The sequence below is a fragment of the Muntiacus reevesi genome, chromosome 8, assembly GCF_963930625.1.
Source record: "Muntiacus reevesi chromosome 8, mMunRee1.1, whole genome shotgun sequence".
Lineage (NCBI taxonomy): Eukaryota > Metazoa > Chordata > Mammalia > Artiodactyla > Cervidae > Muntiacus > Muntiacus reevesi.
The window spans coordinates 59,671,978-59,699,314 of NC_089256.1; the positions used below are offsets into that span (position 1 = coordinate 59,671,978).

Here is a 27,337-nt window from a genome sequence, read left to right on the forward strand (position 1 = left end):
AATGATGGGCATTTGGGTTGTTCCCAGTATCCTCATATCAAAACAAAGCTGACAGAATACCCTTGAACATAACATCTTTGTCTGCCTAAGGGTCTATCTATGGGTTAAATTGCGGATGTGGGCTTGTTAGGACATTATACACTTTGAATTCTGACAGGTGCTCCTTACACAGTCCAAGAGGAGCTTTGAATGATATGACAAGGATGTTTCTGTTGTCCATCCAGGCTTGTGACATTTTGGAGTCCTCTCTGTCATTCTCCATTTAATTAGCCATGTCCTACCAACTCAACTCTTCCCAGTCTGTCCATCTTCCTCCCCACTACTGTGGTCCTGGCTCAGGCCTGCAACCTTTCTCATCAGCTACCAACTCAGAATGCAGTCTAATCATCTGCCAGGGAAAACATCCTAAAATGGGAACTAAATCATTCTCTTGCTTAAACACCTCTGTTGGTGTCTCCTCATCTACAATATTAAAAAAAAAAAAAATCCAACTCCTTAGCTGCTCTTCCATGCTTTCCAGTTTGTTTCTGCCTTCTCACTCATTTCTCACCCTTTTAGGCTTCACAGAAACTAGATGCTGGTCCCTTCCTGGGGTCCCCTGTTCACCTTCTCTTTCCTGTCTCTGTTGTGGAACTCTTGCTCATCCTTTAAGGTAAACTGAAACCCCACCTCTTCCATGAATCCACCCAGTACATAACCACTAGTTTTGGACCCAGGGTGACTTGGATTCTGATTGTGGCTCTCTTGGGGGATGTTACTTAATCTGAGACTTGGATTTTTCATCTGTTAAAGACAAAAAACAAATCTTGCACAACTGTTGTGAGGATTAGGGATAACAGGCACATAGCAGGAGTTTAATAAAAAGAAATTCTCCTTATTTCCGTGGTTGCTTTGATTATCCCACCGCACTGGACTGGAGCCTCTGGTTCAGCTGGTGGTCAACAAGCCTATCTTGACCACTAGACTGCAAGCTTGCTGTTGTCCGGGTTCCTGATTCACCCCGGACGTCCTAACGCCTGGCAGGGACCCAGCAAATAAGTGGAGAAAAGAGACAGAGATAAACGTATAAAAAAGATATACAGACGGAACGAGAATAGAAGCAAGAGCAGAAAGAAGGACGGTTTCTCTGCTGGATTCTCAACCCAGTGGCTCACGGAGTCCGGGCCGGGGGTGGGGGCCTGGTGATGGGGGCGGGACCTGGTGATGGGGGCGGGGCCTGGTGATGGGGGCGGGGCCTGGAGCAGACCCCGCCCTTGTCCGTCTGCTAACTCGCTCCGCTGGCGCAGCCGGCAGGCAGCGAGGTTCCTGGCACTAGCTCCAGGACGCTCCGTGGCCCCGCGAGTCCGAGTACAGGGGTCGCGATGCACTCCCTACTCGGCCTCCTCCTGGTCTTCGCCGGCAGCACCTTCGCCCTGTACTTGCTGTCCACGAGACTGCCTCGCGCGTCGACACTGGTCTCAGCCGAGGAGGCTGGAGACAGGTGCGTGGCGGTGGTGACTGGGTCCTAGGTTCGGGTCAGAGGAAGGGAGCCAGGTCCGAGGATGAGGTCTGGGAACCGGAGATTTGGGTTCCCGGATCGGAGGCGTCGGAGGCCGGGATTTGGGTTTCAGTCCTGGGACTGGAGGTCGGGCCGCGTCTACACGGTCTTGGGCAGGCCGGGTGAACTGAAACCGGGACCTGGCCCTGGCTGGCATCTGTGTGCTGCCGGCCGCGCGGGAGTGCTGTCTGGTGCCTTCTGGTTTTTTTTTTTTTTTTTTTTTTTTAGTTGCGGAGGGAAACGCGGCGCCTTACTTTGGGCTGATCCTGCTGGAGCCCCTCTGCTCCCCCCATTGGATCGCCTCTTGAGCGATGTTCCCGTCGCCTTCCCAGGCCCAGCCCTGACCCCTATTTGCATCCCACCTTCGCCCCGATGTGGACCCGCAGCCGGTTCGTAAAGACTGCTCTCAGTCTCCCTCCTTCGTCCTCCCCAGTTCACTTCTGGTCAGATCGGCCCTTGGGACTTGAAGGCATATTGGGCTTGAGGAAAAACGTTGATGGACAACTTTAAATTATTCACTGATTAGTTATCGACTGTCTCTTCTTGGTTGGCTCAGCTTTTCCTTTTACTTACCCACAGTGTTAGGAGGCGGTACAGATCCTTACGGGGCCGGCTTGTCGTGAAACCGGCCTACTATTTGTAAAGATAATGAAGATGTATGTTACTTATGTTTGAATATCAGGAGAGCTGTTTTCAGTGACTGTTGTTTTGCTCTAGCTGGGAAGGCTGTGCTGGGGGTGGCAGAGTAAGAGAAACATTCTAATGAGAACCAGGAGGGTTTGCATGTAATTGATCACTGATGAATTCCAGAGTTGTTCAGACGGCAGAGGCAAGGTAGCCTTTGTACAGGGTAACCCTTGTACAGGAACCAGAGTGCGCTGAGGACCATATAGAAAGCAGGGTGAAAAGCAGGATGGTCGAAAGGGTTGGTTTCAAGCCTGGCATATTATCAAGATTATGTTTATGGTGTGGGACAAATGCACTTTCCCAGGGAACCTTTGTCTCCTTTGTGATTGACAAAGCAACCGTTTTACCTAGTAACTTAGGAGAAGTGTGAAGGTTGAATTGTCCTTGGCCTAAAGCTTAGGGGGGAGGGTTTGCCCCTGGAAAGGAAGGCAGTTCAGGGTGTTCAATACTTGCCTAGAAATTAATCCATTTACCTCTTAGGAATAGTTCATAAGGACCACAACTTCTTTATCCATTCATCTGTCAATGGACTTCTAGGCTGCTTCCATGTCTTAGCAATTGTAGATAGTGCTGCAGTGAACACTGGGGGCACATGTGTTTTTTCAGTTATGGTTTCCTCAGGGTATGTGCGAAGTAGTAGTGAGATTGCTGGGTCATATGGTAGTTTTATTTCTAGTTTTTTAAGGAATATCTATACTGTTCTCTTTAGTGGCTGTATCAATTTACATTCCCACCAACAGTGCCAGAGGGTTTCTTTTTCTCCACATACTCTCCAGCATTTATTGTTTGTAGATAAAGAAGCTGTGGTACATTTATACAATGGAATATTACTCAGCCATAAAAAGGAACACATTTGAGTCAGTTCTAGTGAGGTGGGTGAACCGAGAGCCTGTTATACAGAGTGAAGGATGTCAGAAAGAGAAAAACAACTATCATGTATTAATGCATATATATTGAATCTAGGAAAATAGTACAGATGAACCTATTTGCAGAGCAGGAATGGAGACGCAGACATAGAGAACAGATTTGTGGACACAGTGAGGGAAGGAGAGGGTGGACAAATGGAGAGAGTAGCACTGAAACATGTACATTACTATATGTAAAATAGATTGCTAATGGGAAGCTGTTGCATAACACAGGGAGTTCAACCCTATACTCTGTAACAACCTAGAGAGGTGGGATAGGGTGGGGAGTAGAAGGGAAGTTTAAGAGGGTGTGCATATATATACTTATGGTTGATTCAAGTTGTTGTATGGCAGAAACTAACAATATTGTAAAGCAATTAGCCTCCAATTAAAAATTATTAAAAAGACTAGTCTATAAAAATCTGAGAGCTAAGAGGGAACTTAGTGATTATCTACCATTAACCTCTCATTTTTCCAATAAGGAAACTAAGGCTCAAGGACTAGCCTGAGATCATACCACTGGATAGTAGCAGAGTTCAGATGCTATGCTAAGTCCCTTGCTTCCAAACCAAGGCTCTTCTCCTTGCCTCTGCTGTGTTATAAATATCAGGCCATCCATCATCCTAGCCTCCCACATCTCTGTTGGTTCCCAGGAGACCAAATGATGGGCACATTAAAAAACCTGTTTTGGAAAGAAGACACAGCAAGTGACTTTATTAGGTATGAGGCTGTTTTTGACTCTTTGTTTCCATCTGCTTTTCCAAATCTCCAGGTCACTGTGGTTTCCCTCGGACCTGGCTGAGCTGCGGGAACTCTCCGAGGTCCTTCGAGAATACCGGAAGGAACACCAGGTCTATGTGTTCCTGCTCTTCTGCAGTGCCTACCTCTACAAACAGAGCTTTGCCATCCCTGGGTCCAGCTTCCTGGTCAGTATCCTGCCCTCCTCCTGTACCTGCCTCCCAGGAAGCCACGTTCTTTGCCGAGGGGCCATTAGGCTGCAGAGCCTACAGTCCAGAGGACAGGCTACTGTGGGTATTGTTTGTTGATAGCTCTCCCTGTGTCACGCATTGTCCTAGTTGCTCTACCCGCATGACGTTATTTAATTCTCCCAAGAGCCAGTAATGGGCATTGTTATCTGCATTTTACAGACAAGGAGGTGAATGGTGAGAAGTTAAGTAACTGTCCCTGGTGATGAGGGGAGGAGGGGGAAGGGCTGGGGTCTGAACCCCTGCCCCACCCCCTCATCCCACAGCTCCAGAGCCTACCTCTCCTCTCCAGTTTGCTGCTTTTGTTTCTAAGGATTTGACAGCTGTGGAGCACCGTCCTTGAGACCTCTCCCCTTCCGCACGTTGGTTTTCTTTTAAAATCTGTTTTCTCCACTAGTCTGTGAGTCCCTTGAGGGCTGGGCCTGTTCCTTGTTCACAGCCTGTGTGTTTGCCTGCCACACGGAAGTGCCTTCATAAGTGTCTGATGAACAGATGCAGGTTGTTCCTGGTGATGTTTGGCTGGAGAGGGTCGGGAAGCCTCCCTGGTGTGGTGAGGATGAGTCACTCTGGTTTTCCAGGCGGCCCCTTGGCTCTCGAGAGCTGCAGTGTTAAATCCTGGCTTTAACACTGTGTGGGCTCTTGGATGCTTCTAACCAGCTGCCATCTCAGGTGATACAGCAGAATTTGTGCTGTCCTCCCAGCAGCATTGTAAGCTGGTTGGTATAAATGTATATGTATATTATGACTTTAGGTAGGTTTAGATCCCAGCTGTGTAACAGTGAGCCAACCATTTAACCTCTCCAACCCTGCCTCCTCATCTGTGGAACAGAGACTTGCCTACGTAACCCCCTGGGATTGTTACGTGGGAGGATTAAATGACCCAGTGGGTGCAGAAGGGCTGACACAGTGATGGTGCGCCTGGCACACAGCGACTTCGGCAGGCAGGCAGCCTTGAAAGCTTCCTTCTTGTCCTGCTCTCCCTCCTGCCTCAACATTCAGCTCAGGCCAGATCTGCCTCAGCAGTGTCTTTGTTAGCAACTGGAAGAAAAGCAAACATAGCCATGCCAAGAGAGATGGGAACATGTGTGGTGCTGGGGGTCAGAGGCCATCTGTCTCCTGGGGTTGCCCCTATACCTCTTTCTCTCTTGAGCTGATCCCTCTGCAGGGCAAAGAGCCAGCTGCTCCCTGGGGGTGCATCCTATCTCTTCCTCGTGTGGCCTTGGGCACCGTACTTAATCTCGCACTGGTAGAGTGGGGTGAGGCTGCCATACCACACAGGGTCTTGTTGGGGATTAAATCGGACATGTCGTCAAGTCCTTAGCACATTGGAGGTGCTGAGGAGATCCCTGCCTTCTCGCTTCCAGGTCCCCCTTTTATTTTCTCCCTTGGATTCTGTGTTTGGCAGGATGGTGTCTATCAGCCAGACTGCATTTAGGAAGTATTGGTTCACTTTTCCATTTTTGTTCATTGCAGGCTTTTTTGAGTGTCAGCTAGAAATCTGATCAACACAAAACTGCCAGGGTTAGCATACCACAGATATGTAATTCCTGCCGAAAGCAAAGAAATGAGACATTCTGTAAAGCTCATGTGGTCTAACTAAGGGGAAATCCATGGTTTGTGTCCATTTAGAATAGCAAAAATAATTTGTGAGCTTTCTTTCTGCCTCCCCAGAGCCTCAGGGTCTGCAGGACCTATCACAGCCCATGTGGAAGGCTGGGTGTTAGACGCGGGTTTTCCCATTTAATTCTGTCTTGTCCTCTGAGGTTTTAATCCTCTTCCCAGTTTTAAGGGTGAGAAGACTGAAGCCAGGGTTGTAGTTCCCAGATCTTTCATCACCTTTCATTCATCTCTTTACAATGGGAATAGGGTTTTTTGTCCAGGAAAATCACTGAAGCAGGAGGGAGCCTAGGCCTCCCAGGCTCCAAGACGAGATGGCTGGCAGCTGGCGGATGTCCTCATGGCAGACCGTTTGTTTCCTTTGCAGAATGTTTTAGCCGGTGCTTTGTTTGGGCCCTGGCTGGGCCTTCTGCTGTGCTGCGTGCTGACCTCAGTGGGTGCTACAGGCTGCTACCTGCTCTCCAGTGTTTTTGGCAAACAGCTGGTGGTCTTCTACTTTCCTGACAAAGTGGCCCTGCTGCAGAAGAAGGTAAGGCTAGAGGGTACCTCTGAGTGCTGGGTCCCTAGAAAGTCACGACGTGGCCCTGAGGGGAGTGTGGTGCAGGGGGTTCCCACAGTGCCCCCCTCCCCTGCCGCAGGAGACTCGAGAGCGTCTATTGATGTCTCCTAGAGATGAAGACCTGAGCTCAGCCTCCAGCTCCATCACTGCCAGCTCTGTGTCTTTGGGCAGGTTCCTGACTTCTGAGCCTCAGGCACCTCCATTTTTGGGGAGCTGGGGGCTGCACTAGGTCTTCGTTGTGGTCCCTGGGCTCTCTAGTTGTGGAACTCCGGCTTAGCTGCTCTTCAGCATGTGAGATCTTAGTTCCCCAGCCAGGGATCAAACCTGCATCCCCTGCATTGGAAAGGAGATTCTTAACCACTGGACCACCAGGGAAGTCCCAGGTGCTTCCTTTTTAAAAATGAGGAAAACAATCTCTGCCCTGAAATTTACAGAATATGAAAAGTGTCTAGAACAGTGCCTGGCACCAACAGATTTTTCACCAACTGGAGACTCTTTCTGCTTCTTAATGGCCTTGTCTTCTTTGGTTTCAGGTGGAGGAGAACAGAAATGGCCTGTTTTTCTTCTTACTGTTTCTGAGACTTTTCCCTATGACGCCAAACTGGTTCTTGAACCTCTCAGCCCCAATTCTGAACATCCCCATCGTGCAGTTCTTCTTCTCTGTTCTTATTGGTAAGACATGCGTGTAAGTCTGAGTCTCACAGTTGTCTCGGGCACATGCCTGCCTCTGTGAGCCAGGCTCACGGACAGCATCATCCAGCCTTGTCTAATGTAATTGTTCCTGATAGCAGGTCTACTTGGGCTTGAACATGAGAACCCAAAAAATACTTTCGGAAAAATTAGGGATTGTTCATTCTATACCTGTATTTAATGTCTATTGTGTGTTTGTACTGTGGTAGGCCCTGGGATTAGAAGAGTAATCTGTGTAACACGTGACCTGGCCCATAGTAAGGGCTCAGTGAAAGCAGAGTTCAGGTTTGTGGCTGGAAGAGAAGGTGGAGGCAGGAAGGTCAGAGCAAGGGCTTCTTGTTTGATTTTGGCCCCTGTTTCCATTAAGATCTGCCTTAGGAAGAGCTAGTTCCTTCTTGCCTTTTGACAATTGTATGACCTTCAGCAAGCTCCTTACCCTCCATGAGCCACTTGGCCAAATGCGAGGCTAGGATGACAGCAGTGTTTCTCTAAGTATGAGCTTTGGACCACTTTCATCTGAATGGGAAAATGGCTAACATCCTGTGAAATCAGTGACTATGGTTTCCCCCACACTGGAAGTAAACCACCCCACCTTCTCCAAGCCTCAGGCAAAGGTCATCTCTCTCAAACCTTCTTTAGAAATGGAGGGAAAGACTACTCAGGGCTCTGGGTCAAACATGACAGCTCTGTGGTTGAGCAGTTGCTATTAATAGGGAATTCCTGAGAGAAGCTGAGATCTTCAATCGAAGCAGAATCAACCATAGCTAATTCTGTCAGACCGGCTTTTAGATGAGAGTGCCTCTGTGTCTCTATTAGCAGCCTGTAATTAACCAGGTGCATGAGGCTTGGAAGGACTCCAGAGACCTGCGTTCTAGTTCCGCCTCTGACAGGTTGTATGACCTTGATGAGTCTCATCTTGAGGCATCATCCATTAGAGAAGAGGAGTGGATCATCAGGGGGCCCCAAACCAATCAGAGTCTTGGGAGTGGGAGTCAGGAGAGGCTGTTAGAATTCAGTTCCTGGGCTCTACCCCAGACCCAGGGGACCAGAGTTCCTGAGGGTGTGTTTTTAACAGCTTCACTGGGGGATTGTGATATAGTCAGCCTCTTGGGCCACCAGTCACTTTTGTGATCCAGTGGATTTGATGACCTCTTACAGAGAGTACAGAGTATGAAATAGTACTACTACTAAGAAACTTGCCTTTGTCTTGGGCATACTGCACAACTCATAATGCTGGTGCTTCTCTTTGCTTGGGCTGTTGGGTACTTGGAACCAAATCTGGGGACATTTCTAGCAAATGAATGAACTTTCTGCATTTTTGCCTTAATTTTGTTTATTCTTCACTCATTTTGTTTTATTCTTCTTTTGTTTTCCCCTATTCAAAAAAATCTTATTGTAGTGTGTATATATATATATATATATTGCAAACCATCTCAAGTCCTTTTGTTTAATGAGGCAAATGTATGTGGGAAGCGAGGAAAGGAGGGGAAGGAATGGAAGAGAAGAAGGGAAAGAGGAAATATGTTTAGGGGTCAGAATTGCACAAAAGTCACATATGAAACTGGAGTCACTGTTGTGAATTACTGGTGACCTTTCTGAAGCACTGCTGGTCTTCGTTTTCCTGTCCCAGAGTAACAGGATTTCCCTTTTCTTCCTCCAGGTTTGATCCCATATAATTTCATCTGTGTGCAGACAGGCTCCATCCTGTCCACCCTCACCTCTCTGGATGCTCTTTTCTCCTGGGAAACTGCCTTTAAACTGCTGGCCATTGCCCTGGTGGCCTTAGTTCCTGGAACCCTCATTAAAAAATTTAGTCAGAAAGACCTACATTTGAAAGAAACAAGCAATGCTCACTCTCTGAATAGTAGGAAGGTCACGTGATCTGGGTCCCTTGGGTGCTATCTCCCTGGACTCTGTTGCTTACGTATGTAATGGATGTGGTCCTCCGAAGCCCCTCGTTGTTTTTAAATTATTCTCAGTAGGTGATCTGGACACTATTCTTCTGTGTGCTCTGTCCTGTCACGAAGGACACTGTGCTCTGGAAGGTGAATCGTATCAGATTCTCAAACCAACCGAGATTTAGCAAGACACTCTGCAAAATGGATGGCCTCCCGGAAATCCTGTTTGTATTTTATTGACTAACAAGGAACTCAGGGTACTGTGTCACACTTGCCTCTTGCCAAGCCCTGAGCGGTCTTGGGAGAGGATGCTGACGGCCCTTGTCTGGCGTGCCTCTTCCGTGCAGGGATTGGCTGTCGTGACAGGTTTTATCCTTTTACGTCCCTTGTGGACATGCTAAGTGTAGATTAATGACGTGAACCCACATCACTGACACCACACTTCCTGTTAAGTCTCCTGAAGAGTGTTTCTTCAGTACACTTTTTTTGTTTTTTTTATTTTGCTGATGACCTACCTCTTGCATTAATCAAGGGAAACAAGCTGACAGGCTGCATACAATTTCCATGTACAGCTCCGAAGCACAGTGATTGCTCTGATGCTCTGTGTTCAGATGCACTGATAGTACCACATATGTCACATCTCCTCTTGGTTGCATGTCCAGACAATTCAGCTGATTGCAGTCGGACTATTAAATATCAGTGGAGCTCACTCTGTATGTTATGAATATGTTCTGGAGAAGTGCTTACCCATCTGAATGTGCAGAGCCCTCGACTCACTTGAACCAAATGACCATCAGTACCTTTTTTCTAGTCTGTCCTTTCTGTGTGAGAATGCCTCCTCTGTCTTGCTGGGAGATGGACTCGGTACATGGTACCAGTTGGTATGCAGGTACCAGCCTGTGTACCCTCCAAATGCTTTTTTTCATTTCCTGAAAATAACTGAGGGAATAATTCTGTTTTATCTTTCAATTCAGGGGAATTCAAGGAGAAAGCTTGGCTTTGGATTACTTTGTTGTGTTGTGTTTTAATGAATCTGTAGCTGTCTCCTTTCTATAGCTGTAGTGTTGTAATTGGCACAGATCAGTTCAGTTCCAAGGACAAAAGGACCTTGGCACCTAAAATGACCAGCTCTGGGATCCTGTGTCCCACAGGAGTAAGTCATCATTTCTTATCAGAACTCTTGCCCTTGGGCACCATCTGCTGGCTTTTGATTTGACTTGGCTAAGAATCTTGCCAAGGCTTAATGCAGATCAGTTGTTCTACACGAATTCTTGGGAATACTTGTTCACTATAAAGAATGAATTCCCAAGCAGTGTTTTTTGGACACAGTATAATCCAAAAAAACATAACAAGGAGTTCATTTTTAAGCATGTATTGCTTTAAAAGAAGCTTGAGAACAAGAATGGGCATGAGGACACCAACTGGACTTGGAAATCCATGGTTCTTTGTGAAGCTCTGTGGTAGAAGGGAGGGGAGACACCGGAAGCTCTCTGCACTGCTGAAAGTGTGTACCCTTTGCCCTTTACCTGGATCCTTGGATTTGTCTCTCTCCTTTCTCCCCCTTGACTACGCAACAATGTGCCTTAGCAGTTGTGACTTTACAGGCAAAGCAGTTTCCCAAATAAATGGATATATGTATTCTTTGTGCTGTGTGTTTGTGCAGGTTGCTAACTTTGCCAGTGGGAATCGGGATTGGCTGAAATCAGACAATCCAATGTGTTGTCTTAGCTTTCTGCTCTCAGGTTTCTCACCAGTCGTATGCATTGGAAGATTTTCATTTTTGCCTTTTCCCTCTTAGGTGCACTTGAGAGTTGGGTTCTCATACCAGAGAAGTAGCTGCAAGGTGGGCAGCAGGAAAGCTGTGGGGAAGGAGCAGAATGCCTGTCTCGGATGTGACAGAATAATCACGAAGAGACAATAACACAATGATGGTCGTCTCTTCTTTCTGTGGGTGTGTCTGATGAAAATGCCACAGAAACCAGCTTTTCTCACCACCTATTTTTCCAGGCTGCAGGAAACCCAGTCGTGTAAAGTTTTCCTTTCCCTGACAAATTGTAAAACTTGTGAAGGTAGCTCTCAGGACACAAGCAGTCCTTAAGGAAAAGACAGGACAGAAAACAGTGAAGTACACTTTTTGTTTAATTCCATGCATTTGTTTGCTTTGATAGTCGCTCTTGTTCCCATCACTGTACAGTTGGTCGATACAAAGAGGGAAAGCCGGCATCAGAACCTGCACAAGGAGCAGGAGAACTAACAGGACTGGAGACCACAGAGGATGCAGATGAGGGAGTTAATTTTGAGACCTGACTACAAAAAAAGAAGTTAATTCACTTCAAATTGAACTCACATTTTATTGCAATCAAGAATCCAAATGGGTTGTCACTTCCAGAATCTGAGAAGTGGGCACTCTGGAGGGAGTGAGCTCCCTGGGTGACACCATCAATAAGGGACATCTTCCTATTAGCCTGCACCTTCTGGTGGGGGTTCCCTCTGACCTGCAACCCCTGGAGGACCCCATCTGCCTGATCACCAGGCAACAGCCTAGGGCCAGGAGCCAGTGTTCCCCTGAGTGCTGTGAAGTGGCTCTGGAGAGTGGGCCTGGGACTTGGCTGGAAGTCTCCTTACAGTACCTTTTCTGGTGGCTCAGATGGTAAAGAATCTGCCTGCAATGCAGGAGACCTGGGTTCAGTCCCTGGGTCGGGAAGATCCCCTGGAGAAGGGAATGACAACCCACTCCAGCATTCTTGCCTGGACAGTTTCACAGACAGTCCATGAGGTCCCAAAAGTCGGACACGACTGAGCGACTAGCACTAGCACTCCCCTTACAGTGGCCTTGCTGTCTGCCGGGGGACCTGGCTCTGCGTGAAGTTCCGCCGGTGTGCTCTGGTCACGTGGCAGGGACGCCTTCACCCAGCTCCTTTCGGGTGACCCTGTTTCTCAGAACAGTGAGCTCCCCTCTTCTGCCACCTGTCCCTGAGAAGTGTTCCAGTTTCTACAAAGGTCCTCCACCTGGCAGTCTAGTCTGTTCCAGTTTGAACAGGTGCTGCCGTATTGGCTGTAACGTGCAAACAGGCAGACTAATGTGATTTCTTCTGTGCTAGTCCGTATATGTTGGTAACATGGGCGGTGTGAGTATATTAGGGCATTTTTTCTATGAAATCAGCAATGAAGAAAATCCTTGCTGCCTAGAAAGGCACTAAATTCACACTGACAGAACAATTCAAAAGTCTTAAAAAGGATGTCACATCATTTTGGTATCTCAGTCTCACAGAATCTAAGGAAGAAGCAAGCAACTGGGACTTCTTAATTAACCCTCTGTTTATAGAAGGTGGTGAGGAACAGACTCATTTAACACAATGAAATGAAGTAAATGAGGAGACATTTTGGAATTCAATTGCAATCATACACCAAAGGGGCAGTGGGTGGAGGCTTGGAGCCTTTTTCCTGCCTTTCATGCTGCCCGCTGGCCACAGGGTGGGACCTATAAGCAGAATACTGGTACATCCCGTCATTCTCCCGTGTGGGCTAACTCAAAATCTCAAACCACCTTAGGAAATTATGAGGCTAAGGTTGGGACAGCAAATAGATCTCCCCTTGCACACCAGTTCCAATCAAGTGGTAGTTATTGCTCCAAGTGCTGTATTGTGAGAGGTTCGGAGGGTGTATCCAGGTTCAGCAGGAAAGAATATGGTGATCAATAGATAACATAGTTTGGGATATCAAGGGTGAAGATGGTAGATGGTGGTATGTGGTGGTATTCTGGTTTCTGGCTTGGTAGAAAGATGAAACACAACATAGCAAACTCTACTATGAGCAGAGCAGGGCAGGAATTCCTTGGGATTTATGGAATTCAGTTGCAAGAAGTTCAAGTAGAAACATTTTAAGAAAAGGGGGTGGAGAGTGAGACATAAGGGCATGGAAGAAAAAGGTAAATCTTTTGATCAATAAGGATACGTTCACATTGAAAAAAAAAAAACAAAACAGTGCTCCACAGTTGGAGAGGGCATTTAAAATTAGGTTGTACCAAGAAAACCCCAAACCATCAAGTCTATTATTACTTGGATAAGAGGCAAATTCAGTACAATGAGCTCCTGAAATGGAACTCCAGTGTACTAATTAAATCCAACTAAAAATATCCTTCATTCTAGAAGGATGGATTTGTTGATACCAAAGTTTTTAAATATCTGAACTTCAAGTAGGTCATACCAAACCATCTTACAACACAGCTAGCTCTTCACCTCCCTGGGAAGGTGTTAGCCACAATCTAGCAAACAAATCTAAATTTTAGCAGTGGTAAAGTCTATGTTAACTTCAAAGGAGATGCAGGCTTTAGCAGTGGTAAGGTCTATTATAACTTCAAAGGGGATGCAGGTTTCTCAGTCCCTCTGCTAAGCAATTTTAAGAGCAGTTGTTGTTCAGAGGACATGATCTAGAAATAGATGCGAATCAGAATCAAATGCTCATCTGCAACACAAATTAAAACTCATTATCTTGCAGTCAGTCAAAACCAGATGCTAAACGAATGTGGAATTCATCCCAAGGGGGTTAAACTTTTGATCGACACCGAAGCTTGAAATCATAGTCCTGGGAGTTTCCTTAAAGTGCTGTCGCCCAGTTGTCAGACTGAAGAATTAGCTCTTAAATTCCCTGAGCTCTTCATTCCACACTCTTCAGATGACTGTGGAGTTGTTCTCAAAGAAACACACACCAATTCAAAACTGTCCTGGTTACTTCAAAGCAGGCAGTGAAGGGCGGCCTGGGATAGAGAAGGTATTTCTCTAAAGACAGTGTTCTTCTCTGAAGCCTCTAGTCACTTCTACTAAAGGAAATAAGTAGAATGTTCAATGTGGAACTTTATTCAGCTCTTGACCATAAAGTGAATGAACTTGAAGATTCAACACTGTCTGTGGCCCTAACATGCTCTTAACAGTCAATCCAGTTAGATATATGGCATTATCATGACAGACAGTCCAGATGGGAATTCAAAAGGTATCAAAATGATGAGGTATTGGAGTGGATTTTCCAGGAAGATCATCACTGAAAGGGATAAGACACGCTGACCTTCATGTTTCTCTTTGGCCACTATAGGTGGGCAAGGCCTGGATAAGCTGAAGGATCAGTGTTTTATGTTGGACAGAAAGAGGACACAGAGTTGTAGCCTCTCTGTTCTCAGAAGTAATGAGCCAGAGAGATTCACAGTACAGTGTGGTCTGAAGTCAGAGGATGAAAAATATGGGCTTTAAAAGGTGCCTTTCCAGCTCTGTGACTGACAGATTAGGCCTCAGGCTAGAACTTTTCTAATCATCACCACAGCTAGGCATTTTTTTTTTTTTTGGTCATGCCATCTATTTCCGTTGTTTTTAGTCTCCTAACTAGGAGGAAAAAAGGTTGGTTTTATGGGATTTAGCAGGAAGGAGATTATAAACTATGTTGCCAGTTCTTGAAACTATCAATCCCACAGGCCCCAGGCAGGTTCCCTGTAGGCCTGTTTCTATCAGGGCATTAAATAATTCTCTTGTGCTTCTAATGGATCGCATGATTTTATTTCTTAAGAAACTTGAGAAAGTGTACAGCTTTGGAACTTTGTCCACCACTCAGTCATCTGCCCACCTAGGAGCTTTTGTGATCAAGTCAAAATCACAGCGTTAACCACTGGGCCTCAGGGCAGTACCCGCATCCTCAGATGATTGTTGTTGTACACAGAAAATGAGGGAATACAGCTAAGACGAATACCAGGGAGCTCCCACACGGCAGTTCCATTTTCATTCCTTCATAAAAATCCGTAATAACTCATGGTTAGCAATCAACACAATCACTGTGCTATACCATAAACCGCACCTTCTGATCGACAGAAAATGAGAAGGATAATAATTATTATAAAATAAAATAACAATGATAATAATGCCATAACTTAAGATCTTTCATGTAGTCCAGCTACAGAATTCATACAAAATGGAATAATTTAATGAAACAATACTGCTCTCTGTATAAGTTAAACATTTTCCTTCATCCTACCTAAGAGCTATAAATTATAGACACTAAATTTTAAATCAATGTCTCAACATAAAGTGTAAACAAACTGAGGGATCAAACAAGCAAAAGGAATTGCTCTAAATTCCCTCCTGCTTTTGCTTTTTGGCCGATGCAATCAGTGACACTTAGAGGAGGGCGATGCTTTCACCCGTATTGGAAATGGTTTAATCCCTGTGTGTGTAAGTCTTGCCTGATGTCCAATCCGATGCAGTGTCAAAGCATTTAAACCATCCTCTCTAGGTCTTGAGCCTAGAAAGGGTGTTTGGCAGTGACTAATCTTGGAGACAGAATCTAGGCCAACATCTGTTTTTATATCAAATTCTAGATTAAAATTTTCTTAAAACTGAGGCACCATGAGATACCTTGGTTTGTTTCTCAGAGCCCATGATCCTGGGGACAGAAAGGACGTCAGGCCTTGGACAATATAAAATCTTTCCAATCTCTGCTTAGCATCAGTTGTTCTTTCTATGAATTTCCAAATCAAATTATTCAAAATTGCATGGAGCCAAATACACTTTACAAGTAGCATTTAACAGAAATGCTATCATGGTGGGGGAGGGGTTGCCTTTTGCAAATTGCCTATTTTGCCTTTATTCTGATAGTGGTAGTCACGAAAGCTTCTGGGTTTAGAATGAGTTAATACAAACATGGGGTATGGTCTGGGACTGGACATTGGGCAGACTCACACACCTCCTAGCTGCCTTCCAAGACTGTTCCATTTAAGTCAATAAAACTCTAGAAGACAAACAACCTGGTCCCAGGGATGCGTGATTCCCATCTTCTCCACGTAGTTAAACTGAGACATTCTGTGAATGTCCTTTCACAAATTGCACATTTGCTTTTCCAACACTGTTGTCTTATCCTCTCTCTTCCTCAGGCCCTCTCTCCTCTACCCCCTTTTCCCCTAAAAGAAATAGTCAACAGGTGGGAAGGAAGTAGGATACAGGAAAATGGCACTCAAGTCTGAAAAATCAACACATTGGTCAAGGTAACACACTTGCCAAGGTCATGACACTGACAGCATTAAAAAGCGGAATATTTGTCAAGGACAAGGTTGGACACTATCTCTAAGTCTCACTACCAAATGCTGCTTAAAATTTTTAAAAAGAGATCAGCTTCCACATACACAGTTTTGAACACATGCCCTCAAAGACCCTGGATACAAGTACCTGGTCGCCAAACTTTCCTAGGTCTTTGCATCACCCATCTGGACAAGCTGGTTGAATTTAGTGTGGTCTGTTCACAAGTTACCTGGAATTGCTTTTCTTTTGCTGCTCTTTGTTTTCTAAAATGCTCAGTATGTCTTGCTTTGGCTCTTCTTCAGTCACTTATGGCCAAAAGAACTGGTCCCCTGTTCAAGTAGCAATAATACCTCCTGGTCCCACAAACTCCCAAGGATGTTGCTCCTAAATTTCACTTTTTTTTCTTTCCTCCTTTCGCTCGCTCTCTTTTTTTTTTTTTGCAAGAAATTATTGTCTTTTTCTCTATCATATATAGTTCACTCTTTACAGTACAAAGTGTTAAAATGTCAAACAAAAATAAATATCAATGTTACAGTAGCTAGAATATTCAATAAAATAGATCCCTGCCATTCTTGATTGAAATGTTCAGTGAGACTTAATTTCATTTGGATATTTTTCTCCAGAGATTTGCGAAGTCTCATGTTCCCATTATTGCAGCTCATTTCTAGGGGTAAGAAAGATGGGGCAGCTCTCCTCCCAGACAAAAAAGCAGGGAGAGAGTGGGAAGAGTCTGGGGGTGGGGTGAATTGGAAATGCCAGAATAGTCATGAGATCTTCAGGGTGGGTGTTCTTTCATTACCAGGTAGCAGAGCTGTAGTGTTTATTGGTCCTGACTGTGGCATCAGAACACTCCCCATCTGAAGAGTCACAGTCCGATTCTTCAAACTGCATAGGATTCTGCAAAGTCAAGACAACATAAGACCTTAATTCCTTTCTCCAATTACTCAGTAAATGTATTTTGAACACCTCCCATGTGACAGGTCCTGTGCTGGGTTACTGGCTAACATACATGAGACCAGACCCTGGCCTTGTGGGGCTTATAGAGAAAGAAGACTTAGAAAGATGATGACGACAATGATGAAGAAGACAGTGAAAATGGTGCACTACAGCCCCACATACATTGTTCACTATGCTCCAGACACTGCTGTGAGTGCTTTAACATTCATCAAATCCTCTGTGAAACAGAGGCTGTTATCATGCCCCTATATGGGATAAGGGAGCTGACCCACAGAGAGGTTAAGTGGCTTGCCGCCCATCACTCGGTGAGTGAGTGGAAAGGCTAAGGTTGGCATCTGGGCAGTCAGACTCCAGGGTCTACACTGCCAACCACGATGTGACCCATCCTCTGAGAAGGCAGTACTGTATGTTAACTGAAGTGGTACAAGTGCTCTGACGGCATGTAGCGGGCTAGTGCGGACCTGGGGGAGGACCTGGGGGAGGGAGGCGGATATCCTCAGCTAGCTTGGGAGATAGGGTCAGAAGTGATGCTTGAGTTGAATCTCAGGGTGAAGGCTTCCTGAGCAGTTTTATGTTTGTGCTTCATCTGGGAGAACTACCCCCATTGTGGGAAGCTCTATTATCTCTGTAGTTAAGTCCCCTACATACGAATGAGTACGAATGAGTTCTGCTCTCAGGGCACATTTGTAAGTCCAATTTGTTCATTAAGTCCAACCAAGTTAGCTTAAGTACCCAACTAAAACAATCAGCTATATAGTACTGTACTGTAATAGGTTTATAATACTTTTCACACAAATAATACATAAAAAACCAACACACAAATAAACATTTTTAATCTTATAGTACAGTACCCTGCAAAGTACAGTAATACCAGCTATATCACTGCTGTTTTTATGCTTGCTTCCAGGCATCCTGGGCTTGAAATATTGATACTGTACTACAGTACTCTATATAGTGCTGTACGGTAAAGTGACACAAAAACACAACCACTAGGAGGATGCACACACACGACAATGTACGCCAGACACAGGCAACAACTTAAGTGACTGGGTGTGCAAACATGAAAGTTGGCAACTTAAAGGTTCATATATAGGAGGCTTACTATAGTTCTACTTAGTTCATAGAGGAAGTTATTTTATCCTATATGTGTGTGTGTTAGTCACTCAGTTGTGTCTGACTCTTTGCGACCCCACGGACTGTAGCCCGCCAGGTTCGTCTGTCCATGGGATTCTCCAGGCAACAATAGTGGAGTGGGTTGCCATGGCTTTCTCCATAATTGTAAAGGCCGTAGGGACTTGAGCATGTTCTAACACAAAGACCTCCAGGAAAGGGGACAGTAATGGGAGGAGAAGAGAGGAGAAAACCCCACCTCATAGCCACGTTCTTCCGCACACAGCTTGCCCAGAGACATCTGTGTTTTCACGCGGCGCACGGCACACTCCTTGTCAGAGAGCCCGTCCGAATGCGAGGATATCTCAATGGGGATCTCCGGTGTCTGGGACAGCAGGTCATCGAGCTTCTCTGCCAGGCGGTCTTCGAGTTTATCTGCTAACTCATCAGGACTGTTTGAGTGGTCACTGGTATTTCCTTCCTCACCATCAGACACAGAGAAATTCTCAGAGCTAAAGGTGGAATACGACTGGCAGCTGCTGATACAGCGATGGGGCCTAGAACCACAAAGAACCAGAGGAACTTAGTCCTGGGAACGGCTGTTTTTCTTGTGTGTTGGTCGCAGCCTTGGTGGGAGGTGATCTAGTTTTCTGCTTGCCCAGGAGGGAGAGCCAAATCCAGAAAGGTAGAAACTATTTAAAACAACAGAGGGGGAAATCTGCATTCCCCCTTTCACTTGGTTTACTATGCTTATGTGGCTCCACACAACGCTCCAAAGCTGATGGCTACCGCTGGTCTTTGGCGGTACATTTCTCACTGGGTACAGGGGCCTCGGAAGGCTGAATGTTGTTACCACCCTGTGGCTCAACCCCTAACAGAAATGAGCTTGGAAGGAACGTTGACTCTAGCTGTGGGCACTCTCCAGCAGTAGGTGCTCATTCCAGGTAAAGTTGGGGTTTAGCTCTGATGAGACAGTTTCTGGGGAGGGGGGAGGGGATTTACAAAAATTCCTCATTTCTCTCCCATTGTTTACAAAGGAGCCTAGTAAATAAGAATGCTGTTAGCTTACAACTGTCTTAAAATAACAAAACAAATAATAAAAATGAAGACTGCCTCTCCCTCTGTCATTGCTTGACCTTCCTGTATTTCTTAGTACAAAGCGATTCCGATGGCCTGTGATCTGAGGTTGGCTGATGACCAGGCCAGGTGATGGGCTGGAGTGATAGCATCAAGAGTCCAGATGGAGGAAGCCCAGGTGGGAAAGGGAAGTTAAGGTAGGACTCACACAGCTTCTCAAGGCTGGTAACCCAGAAGGGAGACAAGGGGAAGAATGTTATCATAGAAAAAGCAAAACCATGAGGTTAAAAACAAAATCTGTATCACAGCAAGAAAGAAAGGTGGGAAGCCATCAGGTGGGCTGAGTTAATGGTGACCAAAGGAACAGATGTTGGAAGTAATTGTGATGCCCATAAAATGGGGTCAGAGGATGAAAAGACAGCTATCCAGGCTCAATCTCACGGCAGAGGAGAAAACATAGTGTCCAAGGAAACAAGGTAGCAACGGCAATGTGGTAGGAATAACTCGGGGTGAGAACAGACTTCAATTTTGTGCATGGCATATGGGCCCAGAATACAATCTACCCAAGTATGCAGAGTCCCTTGGTCTCAGGAAATTCCTGGTTCTGGGCAGGTGCACAAACCTTCTTGGGGGATTCTTACAGTCTTCCTCTTCAGGTACAGAATGCCTATCAGCAGAAAAGGCCTCCTGGGAGGAAAACTCCCTTCCATACTTCTACATGGCAGCAGCCGTTAATTCTAGAGGTAGGGGTGTGTGGTGCTTCTTTGGTCCTACAAGCAAAGTTCTTATTGCTGACTAGGCAGGAAGCTGTTTCTAAGAATGGGCTGAAGGAGGATCAACTCATTTAACTATACTTAACCTGGTAAGGTATAAAATCCAAGGCATGGGAAGTGCTATGGATTAAATTGTATCCTCTCCAAATTTATATGTTGAAGCCTTATCTACAATGTGACTGAATTTGGAGATGGGGTCTTTAGGAGGTGTGTGTATGTGCTCAGTCATTTCATTAAGGTTAAATGAGGTCATATGGGTGGGGCCCTAATCTGCTAGGACTGTGGCCTTATAAGAAGATGAAGATCTCTCATGCTCTTTCTCTCTCCCCTACCATGTGAGGACATAGCAGGAAGGCAGCTGTCTGCAAGCCAGGAAGAGAGTTTTCACCAGGAATCTTGGACTTCCCAGCTCCAGAATTGGGAGAAATAAATTTCTCTTGTTTAAGCCACCTAGTCTGTGGTATTTTGTTACAGTAGCCTGGGCAGACTAATACAAGGAGGTACACTAGAAACCAATAAAATTACCCATAAAACAGGACAGCCATCTCTCATAAACTGCCCACTATATTCTCAATTATAACCTTGAGTCATATTCATGTTCCCCATCTTTCAGTTCTTATCTAGTGAATGTGGATAAACTAGGATCTGCAATGCACAGCCAGCTACCAAAATGGCCAACAGGAGACCATGAACACTGGGTCCAAGCTTGCCTATAAGCGGCTGTTAGAAAGTGGCCTGCTGTGGAACTGGAGGTATGGCAAGCTCAGGATTCTCCCTGCTTACACTGAGAGCAATCACATGGGTTTATTGGTTTTACCTCTGTCTTCGTGGAAATTCAACTTCACTATCTACTTCCCCTTCTTCCTCTTCAGAGGAGTCATCTCCACTCTGAGAACAAGGAGAAGAGAGTCTTATATCTCTTTCCTACATTCACACACACACACACGCACACACACATATGTACACAGAGACCCTGTAAAAGATTTAATTATCATCAGAGGCACCGAGAGGTAGCTTGCTAAGTGTCATTTTTTGTGTGTGTGTGTGTGTTCAACAAATTTATTTTTATGCCCACAAGATGATTTTGTTCAAACCCCAAAGATAAAATGTTGCTTCAAAGGATTCCTGACCCCAGGAAGGTGGATCCTCCAGTCTGCAGGGGGCTGGGAGAAGATTCCTTTCAATACATTTTAGGGTTCTTGTTCATTTTTACCTGTGGTCAACCCAGGACCTCTTAGGGCATGATGTTTCAGTGCTCCTCTTCCAGGCGTAAAGGGCCATCCCAGCGACCACTACTAGTGCAGTGGGCCACACCACAGACCCTATGGCCATTAAACCCACAGACACAGAACCCTTTGCCATGAAGAAGATTATCCCGCTTTTCACGCCAGTCATCTTCTCAAGGTATCAGAATTCACCCCTTTTGAAGGAAGCCGAACTCTCTCCTCTCCGACTCTCAGCTCTAACTCGGCCAGACCCGCAAATGGACTTGGGACTGCTATTTGCTTTCTCCTCCCTCCTGTGCACCGCACCGCACCACCAGGGCTTCTTAGAAAAGCACTAGCTTCCCGGAAACCATGTTTCTGAGATCACGCATGCGTAGTTGCTCTAAGTGTCATTTTTAAAAGGATACCTCTTCATTCATTCATATAGCAACTTTCCCTGGGTGTCCATCTAGGCCTTGCACTAGATGCTGGAGGCTGTATAGAACTGGGTAAGGCTGGGTCATCTTTGCCCTCAGGGGGTGAAGCTTCCATGAGAATGTCCACAGGTGAGCAATCAGGAGGGGAAACTAGAGAAGAGGTCTTAGATTTGGGCGTGTTCTCCTGTAACCACTGTTACTAGTGGTTCTGGGCTCTGACATAGAGACTTCAACAAGAGGTGATCTTTCAGTTCTTCAAAGCCCAACAACTACTTCCCCTCTTTATGTAACAATCACTTTCCCCCTAGTATTATAGCTATTATGCTTACATCATCTCTGCTACTAAGACATACATCATTTAAGGTCAGATCCCATCTTGTTCTCTTGTATTCCTCCTCTACCATTAACACAACCCTGCATACAAAGTAGATACTTAACATTCGACTGAGTCAGCACATGGGCATGGGTAAGAGAGTTCTGGTTGGGACATCTGAGGCCCCATCACTGCTTGGGCTCTGTGGTTGATCTGGAAGGGTGTGTAAGTGTCTCATCTGAGAACACACTCTTCCCTTGAGGGAAGATTCTATTTCCCTTCAAGGGCAAAGGAACAGCCCCACTTAAGATCAACCATCAATAACCACAGTACCAGGATGCACAGGATTACAACAATCCCTTGGGAGGTGAGTAAAGTGGGTTCAAATAACTGTACCAAAAATTGAGCATAATTTGTTACACAATTGCTTCTGTTGTTTATGTTTCATTTTTTTGGCCATGATGCATGCAGGATCATAACTCCCTGACCAGGGATCAAACCTGCATTGCCTGTGTTGGAAGGCTAAGTCTTAACCACTGGACCGTCAGGGAAGTTGGACAGATAATTTATTTTTAAAGTCTGTTCTAATAATCTATCACTTTTATCCATTTGTCTCCTGATACGCGTTTTGAATAGGAAAGACAGGGATGGAGTTATTCTGCCTGTGAAGACAAGCAGGTCCCCCTAGAGCACTCCTGGGAGCAGATCTCAGCAGAGAGAGGTTGAGCTGCCCTGTGGGATCGTGGTTCTAGGGAGGCCAAATGTGTGAGCGGTGTGTTCCGTGGCCTGCAGATCCACAGATGCCTCAAAATGGCACCAGGATAGTTCAAAGATACATGTTACTTGGGAGTGGACTGGGGAGATGTGGGCTGATGATTTCTTCTGGGGGTGATGAAAAGATTCTAAAATCAGTTGTGCTGATAGCGGCACAACTCTGAATAGAAAGAACTGAGTTGTACACTTTAAATGAGAGAACAGTATGGTAAGTGAATTATATCTCAATAAAGATGCTACCAAAATATATGTTACTAGCCATAGGGGTTAGAGCTGCAGAGGATGAATTAGCCCAAATCCACTGTACTACCTGAAACACGATGTATCCCTGGGAATCCTCAGTAAGTAGCAGCATTGTGTGTGGAGGAAGAAGCACTGTCTCAAAGCTGAGACAGTGGCCCTCAGCTTCAGTTTCGTTCCTAGGAAATGTCTAGTTGACCAAAACACGCTCATTTGCAGTTCAGACACTTTCCTTTCTTCAACAGAACTCCCGATGAATGAAGATGATGTGAAACGACAGTTAGAACTGGGTGGGTGTTTTCTGTGTGCTAAACACTTCTCATATATAGTGTTATTTTTAACTCATTAGCAAGATGAGCTCATATTTTTGGAATGTTGCTGTATGCCAGATTCTAAATGCTTTACGTATTAACTCATTTAATCTTCACATCAGTCAGTGAGGCAGGGTCCACTACTAGCCCTGTTTTATAGATTAGAAACCGATGCTCAGAAAGGTACTAAGTGAAAGAGCCTGGCTTTGAACTCAGGTCTCTCTGACTACCAAGCCTGTGCTCTTACATAAGGTAGGAGAGTTAGTCGGCCTCCCAGCTAATAAACCACAGACAGCCAGTGGGTGAGGAGGAAAGGAATAGGTTTCAGTGACTGAGAACTCCCTGGGTCTTGATGGTTAATAATGAAGGTGATGTTTTTCTAAAATATACTGGGAAGAAAGTGAGTTCCATGGGGGATGAATAAATGTTATTTTTAAAAGGCAGTATGGTCACATAGGTGAGGGAAATGCTGGCTTAAAAGAGGTTACTGCACGATTTCTCAAAGCCTAGGATTTGTTAAACATGTACTTAGGAATCTCTGAGAGGGAAGGAAAGATATGGTTTTGTTTCCCAAATCTGTTTTATAATGGGGTCCTTCCTTCTTGCAACATCCTTAGGACTAGGCTAGGATAGTGGATTCCAACCTATTTTGATTACGTAGCCCTAATATACAGTTATTTTTCTACTTATAAATTATATGTACTTGAATCATTGCCCTGATTCAGGAGTTGTATTCTTTAGTCTATCACCTAAGCAGTGTGGAAAGTATTAAAAGCAAAAATACTGCTATTTGTGCTTTTGTTATCTCATCCTTTTACAAAATGCATACTTTCTATATACATTCTATAATGCATAGCATATGATAGGCTTCAGCATTCCTCAAAGGCAGTGACACACCGCTGCTGTGTGTCATTATACCTTACCTTCTGAAGTGGCCTTGTTTTGCGAGGTAGCACTGGGGGAGTGATGTGATGAGAGGCGCCAAGGGATGATGCAGACCGACAACCGCTGAATTCATTTTCTTCCATTTTCTTAGAACCCTGGGCATTTTCTGAGAGGGGATTGTGTGCTGGTGGCTTGAAAAGTTTGGGGCCCCTCCCCACCGGCTCGGCCGAGGGGACGTCTAGGGACCCATGCTGTTCTGGCCTGCACTGGAGGCAGGGGTCATAGGGGTCTGCCTGACAACAGCCCCAGGGGCCAGCCTGGCCCTTGTCAGGCTCAGAACTTCTCCAACAATCTGCCGCCATGGCCGTGGAGATGAGGTCAGGGCTAGAGCCAGGCATCTGTCTTTGCGCGTGGTTGCTGAGTGGGCTCCGCAGGGCTGCTGCGGGGCCAAAGTACCTCAGGTTGTTGGCGCAGGTGGCAATGTCCTGTCCGTGCATACTGAGTCTGGGATGGTGACTCTGCGACACGGCAGGTGGGGGCTGCTGGTATTGCTGCTGCAGAGGATTATGGTGCTGGGGAGAAGGGTACTGGGGCTCAGCCTGGTGGAGGGAAGTGGGATGGGGTGAGTCCTCCTGGGCTGGCTGGTTTTTCAAGATGGCTGCAAAGTCACTGTGGCTGCCTCGGCTGTTCCCGCGTCGGTGGCGTGGTTTGCTCCGATAGCGGCTCTTGGTGCTGGAGGAGGACAGTTTGGGACTTCCAGATAAAGGGGATGCAGTGGGAGCCACTTCCACACTGGGGATGCCTTCAGATCTCAACAGATCTGGCCTGCAAGGAAAGAACAGGTTTGGTTTTAAACATATGAAAACTCATTCAAGTTTGAGGAAATGTATCCCAGGTCTGGTGGTTGCCAGCGGTGGGGTGACGGGACTTAGGGGGTGGGCGATATGGGTGAAAGGGATCAAAAAGTACCAACTTCCAATAATGATACAAATAAGTCATGGGATGTAGCAGCATGGTAACCTAGGTTAACAATACTCTGTTGTGTATTTGAAAGTTGCTAAGAGTAAATGGGGCTTTCCAGGTGATGCTAGTGGTAAAGAACCTACCTGCCAAAGCAGGAGATGTGGGTTTGATTTCTGGGTAGGGAAAATACCCTGGAGGAAGGCATGGCAACCCACTGCAGTATTCTTACCTGAAGAATCCCATGGATAGAGGATCTACTGGTGGGCTATAGTCCATAGGGTCACAAAGAGTTGGACACAACTGAAGTGATTTAGCATGCAAGTATGCATGCACAAGAGAGTAAATCTTAAAAGTTCTCATCACAAGAGAAAAATTTGTAACTACGTATGGTGATGGATGTTAACTGAACTTATTGTGGTGATCATTTTGCAATATACACATATGTTTAATCATTATGCCATACACCTGAAATTAATATAATGGTATATGTCAATTTCACCTTAAAAAATCCAAACCCAGAACAACTGAAGAGGTAGGAAAGCAGAAGCCCCTGCCACCCCCAACAAGGCTCTGTCTCCTCATCCTCTCTCCCTTCACAGCGGTCTCAAAGACACCTCTATTCAGGCCCCAGGGGGTCCCAGACCTTTCAGGGAAACTGTAGGTGCAGTACTACCTTCATCCTATGTGATGAGGAACCCAAACCCCGACCATATTGGCTCCTGGTCTCACAGCTCATTACTGGTAGAATCTAGACGAACAGTCTCTCCTAATTGCCAGTCTGACTTGTTGGACAGTCAGAGTATAGCCTGAAGGTATGTACAGATAACCTGGGAGCTTTTTAAAATGACTGCATAGGTCTGGGATGGGACCTCAAAGCCTGCCTTTCTAACATGCTTTCAGATGATCTCAACTGAGGACCACATTTTGAAGAACCAGGCCTCACAGCAAATCAGTAGGCATCAGGCAGGAGGAGATGGTATTTTCTTCTCTTCCAGGAGAAGTTCAGCTAAAGACTTGTCTTAGTACAGAAGTTCCAGGTGTCACCAGCATATGATGAGGTAGATAGGGTACTGTGGGGTTATCAACACCTTCCTGTCTCAGATTCACAGCCCTGTGGTCAGTTGGCCAACCTGTGCCACAGACAGCATCTGGGGAGATTCTGGGGCTCTCTACTGAGGAAAGAGAGCCCTCCAAGGCCCAGTGAGGGCATCTATCAATATTTACGCAGTAACTGGTTATGGCAGGAACTAATAGAGAACTTAGGTGAAAGTGTCCTAAGACAGGTGAAGGCTGCTCAACCTGGCAGTGCAAAATCACAGAATAACACTGATACAGCACTTCCAAGTTTACAAAGCACTTCACAATATACAAAATACCACCTTCCTACTATTGCAATACCCATTTTACAGATGAGAACATTGAGGGATCAGAGAGATTAGTTGGCTTGTGTCCATCACAAAGCTACGAAATGGTAGAACTCACAGCTTGAAGCCAACTCTTTGGATGCCAAGGAACAGTTCTCCCCCCATTCCAAGCTTCTCCATGTTACGAGGCATTTAAACTATATCTTATTAGACTATACTCAATTGTGATGGGCTTGGTGGATCCATCATTGTTCATCTTTTTCTGTCCCTAACTAAACACAAACTGAGGCTAAAAGATATTGGATGGTTTCTCCTCTCTGATCGCCTCAGAGGGCACTGGATTGCTGACTTGATAATCACTGGACTGTCCAAATAATCTGAAACATAAATCCTTCAAAATGCAATCAATAGAACTCTCTGCAGCTCTAGTATCCACCATGAGTTGCCTTTCTAGACAAGTTCAGCTTATTGATTAAGCATCTACTGGTGCTGTCAAACTTTCAAACACGTTTCTCACAACTGAAATAAAAGTAAATACAAGCTCATACTGTGAAAAATGAAACGGCACTACTTTCTCCCAAAGTGCTTGGTGTTTTAGCTGTTGGCAGACTGCAGAGAAGAGCCAGCGGGTGAGGGCTGTGCCTAGTTCTATACCAAAAGAAGGGAGGTGGTGGGATTCCTGGTGGGGTTTGCTAGGTGCCAACTGAAGACAATTTCTCTAGAGCTTACCAGAAGATGGTCAGGCATGGTAAGTGAAAGCAAAGCTGGGATTAATCCACGTAGTTATCCCTCAGTGGTTTAGATTCATATTAGTCAGGCTGTGCTGGGATGGTCACTGTTCTGAAAGTCTTAAAATACATGCTTGGTTTGCATTTTCTCACTACCTTTTATTCTTATTGCATTTATCCCAATCTCACTGATAGGTTTACACCCAGATTAAGGCACATTTCTTTCTTTTTCATTAATTTAGGATTGGGTTACCACTCCATTCATT

General features: G+C 45.6%; 2 protein-coding genes and 1 long non-coding RNA gene across 8 annotated transcripts in view; 1 reads left to right on the forward strand and 2 right to left on the reverse strand.

The window, feature by feature from the left end:
* The first annotated feature begins 1,273 nt into the window (after window positions 1-1,273).
* On the forward strand, window positions 1,274-10,517 carry TMEM41A (transmembrane protein 41A). Of its 2 annotated transcripts, XM_065943549.1 has the most exons (6): window positions 1,360-1,480; window positions 1,766-1,926; window positions 3,902-4,055; window positions 6,100-6,261; window positions 6,825-6,963; window positions 8,642-10,517. In XM_065943549.1, the coding sequence occupies exons 2-6, from the start codon at window positions 1,910-1,912 to the stop codon at window positions 8,860-8,862; spliced, it is 693 nt and encodes a 230-aa protein (XP_065799621.1). In that variant the 5' UTR covers window positions 1,360-1,480; window positions 1,766-1,909; the 3' UTR covers window positions 8,863-10,517. The 2 variants fall into 2 exon arrangements, with proteins under 2 accessions (XP_065799620.1, XP_065799621.1); XM_065943548.1 differs by lacking the exon at window positions 1,766-1,926 and having other exon boundaries at window positions 1,274-1,480.
* Window positions 10,518-11,043: 526 nt separating this feature from the next.
* MAP3K13 (mitogen-activated protein kinase kinase kinase 13) overlaps window positions 11,044-27,337 on the reverse strand; it is a 160,438-nt gene continuing 144,144 nt past the window's right edge. For 4 of the 5 annotated variants that reach the window (XM_065943542.1, XM_065943541.1, XM_065943544.1 and 1 more), the window contains 4 exons: window positions 24,055-24,841; window positions 20,669-20,739; window positions 18,261-18,558; window positions 11,044-16,831 (listed from right to left, as the gene is read on the reverse strand). In XM_065943542.1, coding sequence (XP_065799614.1) covers window positions 16,730-16,831; window positions 18,261-18,558; window positions 20,669-20,739; window positions 24,055-24,841 — 1,258 coding nt within the window. In that variant the 3' untranslated portion in view covers window positions 11,044-16,729. Of the gene's footprint in view, window positions 16,832-18,260; window positions 18,559-20,668; window positions 20,740-24,054; window positions 24,842-27,337 lie in introns of those variants that run through there. The other variant, XM_065943545.1, reaches the window with a different exon arrangement.
* LOC136173708 (uncharacterized) lies at window positions 20,897-21,454 on the reverse strand. Its single transcript, XR_010664267.1, has 2 exons — window positions 21,211-21,454; window positions 20,897-21,064 (listed from the first exon to the last, which is right to left on the reverse strand). It is a non-coding gene; the product is annotated as an uncharacterized lncRNA (long non-coding RNA).